This window comes from Strix aluco, chromosome 15 (assembly GCF_031877795.1).
Source record: "Strix aluco isolate bStrAlu1 chromosome 15, bStrAlu1.hap1, whole genome shotgun sequence".
NCBI lineage: Eukaryota > Metazoa > Chordata > Aves > Strigiformes > Strigidae > Strix > Strix aluco.
In genome coordinates this window covers 15,855,000-15,866,846 of record NC_133945.1, presented here as the reverse complement: position 1 = coordinate 15,866,846, position 11,847 = coordinate 15,855,000, and the positions used below count along the sequence as shown (strand labels likewise).

Genomic DNA, 11,847 nt, shown 5'->3' with positions numbered 1-11,847 from the left:
ATCTTTGTGATTGGAGTCCTTACCATTAGAAATAAGCAGCTGACTTATAAAATGTCACTGGGTAAATTTCAGGACAGAAATCTACACCTCTGATTGGGATGCTCTAGGAGATACTTTCTATGCTCACCAACAGAGTGCCAAAAGTGCCTTCCCTGCTAGCACCTCAGTCAGTCTGAAGTTTTGGATGAGAAACATAATAAAACAGCTTTCTGGCAAGTCTTCCTCCTGTTGCTGGAAGAAGGAGATGAAAACAGATGAGAGCAGAGGGCTCCTTTCTCCATCACAGCTTCAAGCCTTATATTCAGAAATATGCACAAAGGGTATTGGGATTCTGTGTGTATGTGAAGTAGTCTCCCAAGGGAAACAGGCATGTCATACAGCTTGAGAGATTGTACAGCTTGAAAATAGAAAACATGATATGGAATAGTATGTTAGGAGATAAGATGCTTTTTCCCATCTGTGCTTCAGGGGTTGCATTGGCAGCAAATTCAAAAACCTTTACTAGGCAACAGAAGAGATCAAGAAATATAGTATATGCATAGCAGGGCTTTGACAGGAGGTAGTGTATGTCCTAACTGGATAACAGAAGCAGGTCTGGGAATTAATGTAGAGCATGTACATTCCAAATTTTTTTTTTCTAAGATCTCATGCTATGTCAGTTTTTGCAGAGTCTTTATGGACAATGGTTTTTTGACCTCCAGTTAAAATGCCTTTGAATAGGGTTCTCCAAGACAAGCCCCAGCACTGTATTATTTTTCTGGCATTCCTTATTGTATAACATATGGATATGTCCCTCTGCGGAGGTTGTGTTGTCTGTCTCAGCTGCTATTCCACATTGATAAAAATACTGGTTCTCTTCTCACTTGTATATATTAACAGCTTGAGTGTAAGTGAACATATATGCCACAGGTTCTGGAGACTTATGATCTCCAAGAGGGAAAAAATACCTCTGTTTATTATGGTATCTCTCATGTGGTTCCCTCCTGCAGCTGACAAAGGGGAAATTAGCAGATGGTGTAAAACTTCTGTAGTTATTAACAGGCGGCACTATCAATTCTGTATCTTTTTTCTTACTGCAGCTTTCGTCAGTTAGTTTTGTAACCTTTCTCTTGACAGGAATATGGCCATGCTGATATTAACAAACCCAAAATCAACCAGCCAAACAGAAACACTCAAACCCCAAAGCCAGTGCAGAGAAGAGAGGAAAAAAATAACATCATGTCTTTACAAAGCAATGCTCTCTGTCTGCTTAAACATTAATGCAGGCTTGCTTCTGTTAACATTGGTAATATGCTCTTTGGCTAGTGTTCTGTAATGCTGACAGCATTAACAGGAGGTGTTGCACACTGTGCTGTCTTGCCTGTGTTTGTCTGCTTCTTTTCTCATATATATGTATATGAGGTGCAGTACCTATTCCTCCCATTTTCAGATAAGACAAGAGAAAAGAGTTTTCAAGGCTACTGATTACTGTAATATTTTACAAAGACTAGCTATGCAGTTTTGTATCTTATCTTTTTCTGAAACTCTGACCCATCCTAAAAGGTCACTATTGAAGAGTGAACAAATATAATAGAACATATTGGAAAGTCATTATTGAAAAGTCAACTTCATCTTTCCCTGAAGTTGATTAAATGCATTGGCTACACTTCAACCTCTGTAGTACTTTTGTATGAGAAAGTATTATTATACAATGGTTGTGGCTGTAATATTACAGATATGGAGAATGGGATTTGAGCTGGTAAAAGACTCTATATTATCTCTTTACTTAAGTGTAGCGTCCTCTCTCTTCCACCTGTTTACTCACACTCCACACAGACATAATCTTTTTGCAAATATATGTGTATTCTCTTCCTATTATGAAAAGAAACATGTTTAAAATGGCAGAATAGCTTTTGTAGTGTATATAGGAGCTTTTAAAAAAAGTAAACTTTTCCATTACTAACCTGTCAAGGAAGTGCAACCCCAAAGATAACTGAACTGTGATTATCAGGGAGGTGATAAAAGGGACATTTCCTGCTGAGTACTCATCTAATACTGCTGTCTTTGGAGAATGATATCTCACCTAAAAAAATAATAATAAAATAAATTGTGCACAATGAGGTAGCATCATGAGGACTACTAGTATTTAGTGTGGCACTCATTTTGTGTAGAAACAGAAAATTATCTTAATAGGTAAGCAACCAAATGTTAACTAAAAGTCAAAGAAGCTAAGGAGTGTCTAAGGTAGGAGCTTCGAAGAAGCTAGGCAGCAAATCACAAGGAAATTGGAACTGGGACTCAAAACTCAGTATATTTTGATGCTGTTTGTAGGAAGTGATAATTTTTATACCTGCACTTTGATTTTATGTAGACTTCAGTATCCTATTGGCTGTAGTAGCTGTCTTTCACAAGGACTTTGAATGTGCGCATTGAAGCCAAGCAACAGCCTGAGAGGGGAGTCTTCCCTAGTCATTATGAACTGTGTCAAAGTTACGAGACAACCAGGTAGATGAGATCCTGGCAGGATAATTGCATTTTGCTACAAGGCAATGTTGCAGCCATTATTTTGTTGAACTGCAGTCTCAACACTGGCTGAGTCCAGGAGATCTCTGCAATCCTGCCGTGTATCTGCTGCATTTCCTTTCTCATGCCATTTAGTTGGTGTTTGATTAAAAAAAAATCACTTGTAGTGAAGCTTAAAAAATTTTGCATATCAAAGAATGAATGTGTGTTGTTTGTGGGTTTTGGTCTTCTGCACACTGACAAACCTACTACTAACTCAGCAGTACAGGATGAGGGCCTTTACTGTTGTACAATGTTGTATCTCTTGCTGTGTTCAACAGGACACCTTTGTTACGAGCACTCTTAGCCTTGTGCTTTTTAGATGCATCTCTTAGAACAGAAGAAAAACCAAATTCATAAATCACTGTTAGTAAAATCCAGAACAGTTTGCTCTGCATAGGCTGACTCGTGCAGAGTCTTGCACATAAGAGCATACACAAGCTGTCTCTGCCTTAATGGATCCTGTCAAGTTGCTCTCTATCATTCTTAGTATTATCATTCCCCAAGCAGTAATGGTAAAATACATTACAGCCTTAAAGGACACTTTTCATCCCTGAAGTTTAGACTGTCTCTTCTTTAGAATGTCACATTCTTTAGTATTTCATTTTCAAAAGCACTGAAGTAAATTAGGGATATAGATCCCACCTTCGAAAGTGAGATAAGGCCCCTAAAATGTAGCAAGGCAGTTAGGTGGATTTTCCAAATCGGTGTTACCCTTTTATGGTGTTGCAAACACAAATGTTTTAGGGAGTCAGGCTCCAAAGGTCAAGTGACTGATGTGGAAAATCTTGTAAAATGTGTGGGCGCATACACGTGTGTACACAGAGAGAAGGTTTTTTTCTGAGACTACTACATCAGTGTGGAAGCTGAGAGCCCAAATGAGGTGTTGGGTGTGAGTAGATGCTCAGGAAGACTGCAGGAGTTCACTGGAGAACATCAGTTTTGAAAATATCACACAGTTCTGACCTCTTCAAATGGGTGGTGGAAAGTAGCCACCAAACCATGGCACGTGGCAAAGCCAGTGCTGATGCCACAGTAGTCCAGTCTATCTTTGTGTCTTTCAACTGCGTGATTATGTGAGGGAGTCAACAGGATGTCTCGGTGCTCAGTAGTCAGTGCTGTCCCCTGCAGAATGTGTATGAAAAAATCCCTACTCAAAGTATAAGACTGCCCTGAAAAGAGAGAAAAGCAGGCATCCTTGAGCTCTCTCCTTACCCCTGTAAGGACAAAGCAAAACCTACTTTCTCTTCACCTGTGTCACAGAAAAAGAGCACAATTATGATATTTCTGCAATGTTTCTGTTGCTTAAAGAAATAATAAGTAGCAGGTAAACTGCTCTTTCCCTTCGGGACCAATTACTTTGGGGAATTATATGCACTAATATTGGCAAAAGTCTCTCAGATAATAACTACTGTGATCAAAATGTTAGTGTGAGCTCAAATACCAGAGAGTGAAAATGAGGCCAACAGCTGCATGCAGTAAAAAGAAGATGTTTCTGCTCAGGGAGTATTAGTGGCTCCACTGACACACCTGCTGCTTGGTAGTACTTGTTTCCTTGACAAAATAATCCTGCCAATGACCCCTGAAAAGGCTTGTGATTATTCCCATTTTTTAATTCTGGTTTGTAGCTGAACCACAGACTGAGCAGCGGTGCTGCCTGATGTTCTCTCTCAATTTGAAATCAGCACTGTTGATAGCCTATTGTACTCCTAGCCTTATTTATTGTGAGGGATGCACACAACACTTGGTGTGCAGGCTCAGAAGATGAACTCTGCCAGTGCAATATCAACCCCCATCAACAAGCAGTGATGCCTCTTACAATTTAAACACAGGCAAGGTTGCTAAGTGAAGGAAGCTAGCATTGACTTAGACAAGGTACAACTGTGTGTGTAACAGTGTGAGTGTATTGTTAAAGCCCTGGATAGACAAAAAAATGAATTTTACCTTTACTAAAAGAAAAAAAAGGCATTTTGGAAAACGATTTTGTTTTGGGACGCAAAATTTCCCTCAAGTTACCTGCAGAGAAAGATAGGTATCAAAGAGCCTCTTCATGCATCTGTGAAGGACCAGATTTTCTATAACATTACTTCGTGCACTTATGTACAAGTAGCATCTCATTCTTTTCTTAAGTGAAACCAGAGCAGTGGCGATAGATTGGCGTTCTAGACCTGTCTCAGCCTCATGTAAGCTTGAATCCATAACTTCTGTTTCTCGGAAAGGGGCTCTAAACTCTGAAGGTGAAAAATTAAATGAAACTGAAGAGAACACCTTGCTCTTGAAGCAGTGCCATTATCTTGCGAGAAGAGGAATCCTGGGATGAGGAGGGCCTATCCAGGGAGCCCTAGCATGTTCAGGCATTGTTAATTTGGTAGATTCCAACATAGGAAGAACTAGTCAGGACTGATTTTCTTCCAGTGTCAAAAAGTATAATTTGTCACTGGTGATGAATGTATCTGTTATATTTTGTTAACTTGGTAGGGCCAGTACAGCTGAGTGAGGTGTGTCAAATTCTTCGTGGTGCATCTTCTGCAGAAGTGTTTATTAGGTCCAATCAGCTGCATTTGTCTGACAGCAGCTTTTGTGCAGATACAGGATATAACCAGTATCCTAATTTGGTCCTGACTTTCATTAATGCAGCTGGATGGGGAGGAAAAGTCTGCTTTAACACTCATGTTCCAGATTGAGTTGGCAGGTATGAGGACACATCTTACTTGCAGAATGAGCAAATTCAAGTCTGGAAATCTCTAAAGCATGAATTCCAAGAATTGTTTTTTACAGCCACTTTTCAAATTAGAGCTGTATGTTGGTGTTTACATTGAAAGTTTTCCCGTGGGGTTTTAGCTGTAATAGCATTTGCTGGCTCTTCTTTTTTTTTCCCATCTGTAGGCTGAGATTAATGTGCTATTATGTCACATTTTTCAAATGAATAGATTTAGTGGTTTAGCATAAAACATTGAAGTTTATCTTCCCTCATTAGTCACACTCATCTGCCATTACCCTCCTAAACGTGGTCCTACACAATGTATACCAAGAGAGCCAGCTGGGCTGATTGTGCAGTTTGCTAGAGCAGAGCATGAGTGCTACAAGAGGTGCACTCTGTGAGTAATAACCCAAGCTGCCAATGACAAATTCACATTGCAGTCTCTTTCTTCATCTCTTCTAATGTCACCCCTTGACATTAAGCCTGTTGTGAGAAAACACTGCTCGTGTTGTGGGCAAATATTAGAGATAAGCTTGAGTTTGAATCCTAAACTGTCAGGTTAGACTTCTGCGCACTTCTGTGGAACTGCAGAATATGGCGTGAAGGATCATCTTGCACATCTCTTCAGGTGGGTGGCAGCTGGACAGAATGGTCAGAACCTGCTAGGAATGTAACTTAATGTAATGCACATCTTGCAAACCAGGATGGTGTCATGTTTCCAGGTGACTTTTGGAATAATGCCATTATTTATATGCTACATCTTCTGCCAAACTGCTAGTAAATGGATAACTTTATCTACAATCGGAAAACCTCAGATTTTGTTCTCCCAACTAGTCTCATTTCTAGAGGATTAATTACCAGCAATTCTCTGAGTAGTTTCTGATATTTAATACAGCCAACAGCATTAATAATAGTTTTATCCCTTTAGGACTTTTTTATTGAACTAATATATAGGATGTTTAATTTATTTTTTTTAATTGCGATTTTAATGTAACCTGGAAGCTATTTCTTACTGATCGTGTAATGGTATTTTAGAAGCAATACAGAGAGCAAGTTGCTGTATAACTTGAACAGGACTTTTTTGGCTAAAACCAGCTTTCATACCCAAGCTAGCATGGCATCTGTGCCACTATATAGGTACTATATTAATGCTGAAATAAATGACAAAAGTTATCTGAAGCCATATATAATCAATAGACACAATAATATGATTTTCCCACTCACAAAAATAACAATGCTCACTTTTTAGAAATGTGGTACTCACCCTATTTTCACATTGTCAGTGCTGGGTGATATACGAGATGATATCTAATAATGCTTCCTGCCATAACTGTTTTTAGTAAAATAAAATTATCCATGCCAAATAGAAAGATGATATAATTACAGTAAAGACTGTATTTATCACTGGAATTCCTTCATGTATTTAAGTATAGAGACCAGGATTAAATAAAATGTGCAGGGCTGTGTGCAAAGGGGATTGGTGGACTAGGGTTATTTATTTAGTACCCAAAATTCAATAACTGTTCTATAAGAATAAAGCAAAGCATGAATCTTTTCCCAGATCTATTAAAATCTAAAGTCTGAGTCCTGGAAACACTCTGTAGGTACAGTGTGGAATGACGTGAAACCTGATCCTGTCACCATGTTTTCAGTTTGTGTAAACTGAGGATCATGCTTAAAAGATTTAGTAATGAGAACAGATCTTTCCAGGGTAAAGGGGTCTGAAACAGATAACTTTTACATTTTTAGACTCCACAGGTCTGCATATGGAATTAATTTCTTGGCAATACACTTTTTTGTTTGTAGTGTCATGCATCTGTGTTAATATCAAAGAGCCTTATGGAAGAAATGCTTATGGGAACCCAGTGCAGTTCTTGCTCATGGTGACAAAAAGTTCAGGCTAACAAGACAAAAAAAACAGGCAGAGACCAAAATCAGATGCAGGTATATTTGAGGGGGGGTTTTTTGTGTATCTGGAAGACAAAAGTCCTATGCAGAGGCACTTCTGCTAGCGAAGTGGTTGTCCTTTTTGCCATCTGTGATTCCAGTCAGGAATTTGCGGATGGAAACAACAGGTGAGATAGATGGGTTGGTGGTAGAACTGTAACAGTAAATTGTGTCTACAATAGGTTAGGCTTGTACTTCCTGGGCTTCTCAGGTTTCCCTGTGGGTTGCAGGGCTGCCCAAAATTTTTCTGGTGCTGTGGCTGCACCCCCTATGTCTCTCCTGAGCACCCTGGCAGAATGAGATTGTTTCTGCAGTTGTGCATGAGGCAGGGAAATGGTCCTGTAACTTGAAGTGGGGCTTTTACAGACTATTTCATGGCACCCATAAAGGCATATAATGAAAATAAGACTTTTCTACTGTTTAAAATGTCTAACTCCAGCCACATCTGAATCAATGTTTTCCCTCTGATATTGTGTCGTGGCTTCCTAGGAATCATAAATTGTCTAAAGAATTTGCACCAAGTCATGCACTAAGTTGATTCTAAACTAGGTATCCTGATTCTTCGTTTCTTCTGAAATTCATCTGATACCACTGCAGCAAAGCAAAGAGAAGAAGCTACACAAACACTCTCCTTTTCTGAGGTTCTGTTCATTGTCAGGTTTATGTACTATTAGTGGTACCATAAAGGACTTTCTGTTCCAGCAGACTTGGTACACAGATGTTATGTACAGGTTTTTCTGTAATGAACATATAAAAATTTTGAAGCAATATACACCAGTGTTTCATCTGTTCTTACTGGGTAATTACAATCCTGGGATGTGGCTGAAGCTTATTGCAGAACTCCCATGCGTTCATAAGGAGCAGGATGTGGCCCTGTGCATGCTTACCTTTTTTTCTTTCCTCATAACTGTAATAATTGATCAAGTGAGGCAAGCTGTGTGTGGTGCTTGGAGGCTTACAGGGCACATGGAGCTTTGCAAGGCTTGCATGCCCTGTGTGCATTATGTTATGTTGTCTGTAACAGGCACTGCGCATATGTAACGCATACAACGTGCAGCTGCTTTCCAAGGAACCTCTAGTTCACACACTACCAATGGCAGAGTCAAATCATTTGTGCTGAGATGAACCCCACTGCAGTAAGAGGCTCCAGAAGCTCAGTTAATACTCAAAAATTGCCCAATGATATAAGTTTAGGAATGAGGCAGCAGGTTGGATTCACATAGAATCAGTTTTATTGCCAGGTAAGAAATTCATATTAATATAGTGAATACATATGTTTACAAATAAACATTCTTAAAAAACAAACAAACATTTTATTGTAGGAAGTATTATTGGTATCATAAACTCTGTAGTTAACAAGTATTAACACGGGTTTACTTACAGAACATACAGTTACTAAAATATTTCCACATAAAATATGCTCAAGTTACACGAAACCTGTGTGAATTAGAGTGCAGCTGTAATGTGTATCTAAAGCATATGGAGTAACAGCAACATTCCATAAAGGGTCAAATTAAGTCAGCCAGTTGTGAAGGCAATAAAGATTAAAGGAATAAAAAAGTAAGATAATGGAGAATCTGGGTTGTGTGCAAAGTATTTGTCCCGTGGGCTTTGTCCACTTCTGATAGTCTTAAAACATGATCATACAATTTAGCAGCACGCTTATGGAGAGATGTCGGTGCTCTCAGGATGCAAATCAATCTCAATATAGCTAAAAAAATGGTCTCTCCATTTAACCACATTTCAAATTCTTAGCCCTTGCATCCTTGACTAAGAAAAAACACTGCCAGTCAGTTGAGTACAGTAAGAAATGCCACTTCCAATTCTTCTTACAACATAACAGTTCTCACTCCTCCCTGCATACCCTTCCAAAACTAATCTCCAGAAGAATTGACAGCTGGTGAGAACACAACTGTAGTAAGATAGCTAGTTAGGATTTAGTCAAATGACTTGTTCTGGGGGAAGGGCAGGAATTTAAGTGAAAGACTGAGTGTGTTCCTGCCATCAGGCTGTTGCAGCACTGCCATCCCATCCCAACTCTGTTTGTCTCTTTGTGGATGTGCCAAAGCCTTTACAGGCCCAGGACTGCGAGTCTACTACCAGTGCCCAATTCCAGAGCGGTTTTACTCATATGAACAAGGCATCCAGCTTATCAGAACCACAGTCAAGACCACGAGTCCAATTGTTTATTTAGTTTAAACCCAGATCTCTTTGACGTTTGAGGCTAGTCCATTAGCCTCTTCCGCCAAATAGTCCACCAAGAGGGAACGCCACTATAGAAAGCCAAAAGATAGAGACAATATACCATATAACATTTAGTTAACTACAAAGAACTACCATGGCTAAAAGCAAATACAAAATGAGAGACTAGAGGGAAAAAGTTTAAATTGGGAAAATGGAGGGGCTAACTAAATAGTCTTGACTGTGAAACCACTGTGTGGAGATGTAGTCCAGTTTCCCTTCGGGACAAACAGAGGAGACTGAGCAGGGCAGAACCCTTGTCATCCTTAGCAAAACATGAGGAAATAGCATAAAGGAACAGAGGGGTCACTTTGAGAAACAAGACCGTCATTGAACAATAGTAATACAGTAAAGGCACCACCCACGCTTAATTTCAGTCTGAAGCAGTTGAAGATAGGCAAAACATTTAGGTGAAGAAAAAGTCCTGACAGTCTGCAAAGTGAGAATTGTTACCATCTGCCCGAAAACAGGAGGACTGAGGGGGAATATTCTGATGCCCTTATTCCCCCAGCAGCTTTCTGTGTCATATGATATGTCTCTTCTTATGTTGGAGGTTCCCAGAAATTTCAAATCAAACGAAGTAAACTGAAATAAAATCTTCTGCTGTTTGTTATCATCCTGCAGAATTCTCTACTAGCCAGAAAGGTCCCATATGCTCTTAATCATAACAGTCTTCATAAATTCCTTGTGAAAGAGTCTTTGTCCCTTATTGTATATATATTTTTTGCGCTTTCTATAGGATGGTGTGAAGGTACAATAATAGATGTTTGGGGTTGTACCAAGATGTTTGCTCTTGGCTTTTCACAGGTCTATTGATTATTAATAGATTTTATACAAAATTCTTCTCTGAAATAATATATTACAGTATATTGTTCTTTCTTCCTCTGTCTCAAGGCAGGAACATAGTGTAAATGTTTAAGCAGACATAAAGTTTCTCTAGATTGTGCTACTTCTCATCATGGATTTTAGTTTCAAGTAAAAAAATTTAGTCACAAGGGTTTGTGTTCCATTGTGAAGTACAAATGGAGTTTATAATTCAACCTTCAGTGTGTATTGCTGAATGGTATTAACCCACTCTTCGGCCTACAGTTGGCTGGATACCAAGAGTGTCCAGGTGGAAATTCCTTCCTTCCTTCTGATTCCTTTTTTTAATTTTATTTTATTTTATATTTTTAAATTTATTTTTTGCCTTTCAGTTGAGTGTTTGTGTTGTATGTGTATTTGTGTGTGGTTTTTAAAGGATGTCATTAAAAAAAAAAAAAAGAAGGAAAACAAACTCAAACAGTTACTTCTGTCTTGCTGTTAGTTATGAAGTATGGCTGTGGGCCCAAGTAATGCTGGCTCCGGGTTGTCAATGGGTCGCTTAACGTTGGGTCTGCCATACCATGCTTCCCCTTATTTGCATATGCTTGCCGTCTAAGAGACTGGTCGTTGGGATCCCAGGTCTTGTAGTGGGAATTGTAACCTAATGGGTGTGTGTGGATCTTTGTGATTTTGGATTTCTGCCCATTCTGCTTGGTTAGGCCACTGTCGATCGTGTACGCTCTGTCATCATCTAGGCGCACTGGATGGAGTGGCAAGCTCCCCTTGGCAGCCAGTTCTGCAAGATGTCGGCGTTTGGTGTAGAAGTCGTCGTTGACTTTGTCAGCTGTTTGAATTTAAAAGGGGGAGAGGACAAAAAAAATCAGTTGGACACAAGAAAAATGTTACACCGTTTACAGTAGGTCATGCACAGTTGCATCTGTGGAGCAGATAAAGTTACATCGGTAACTGTATAGAGAGATGGAGAAATCCATGCCACCTCCCACCCTTTATTTTCTCTCTGTAGTATATTTTTGGATGCCATTATGCTAGGATTTTCATATATGCGGACAAAAACCTGTTGCCCTCTAACAAAGGACTGTCCCTGCCCCAAATCACTCAGGCTGTGCTGATACTTACGTTATGGGGACAGGTCCTATGAATCTTACTGCTGCTTATCTCACATAGCATAGGAAGTTTAGGAAGTGTTCAGAAGTATACGGACTTTCTTGGAAATATTGGGGCATCTTGGGATGCCCTGTTGTATGACAGCACATCCCTTTAAGTGCAAAGTGTAATGTGGGTGTTTAACCAAGCCAATTTGTAAGGTCCAGTGGTGTATGAGGTGGACCCATCTCTGTTGAATAAGGCCTTAGGGCAAAATGAAGAATGGGATCTGTTCTTCTAAATGGTTGCAAATTCACTAATGCTTTATGGGGCTGAAAATACTTTAGGTTGCTGAAGGTTAGGTATTTACCCTGTGATTTTACAGACAATGAAAATCCTAAATTCCAGGTTCTGACATCATTTTCTAGGGCCAGTGCCACTAAGAAATACTGCAATAGTCCTGCCAACAAATACTGTATTGCAGTTGTCAGATTAGGGTTTTGACCTCT

General features: G+C 39.4%; 1 protein-coding gene across 1 annotated transcript in view; it reads right to left on the bottom strand.

The window, feature by feature from the left end:
- Positions 1–9,366: 9,366 nt before the first annotated feature.
- Positions 9,367–11,847, bottom strand: part of SHISA9 (shisa family member 9) — a 199,607-nt gene continuing 197,126 nt past the window's right edge. Inside the window, exon 4 of the mRNA XM_074841025.1 lies at positions 9,367–11,078. Coding sequence (XP_074697126.1) covers positions 10,708–11,078 — 371 coding nt within the window. The 3' untranslated portion in view covers positions 9,367–10,707. The remainder of the gene's footprint in view (positions 11,079–11,847) is intronic.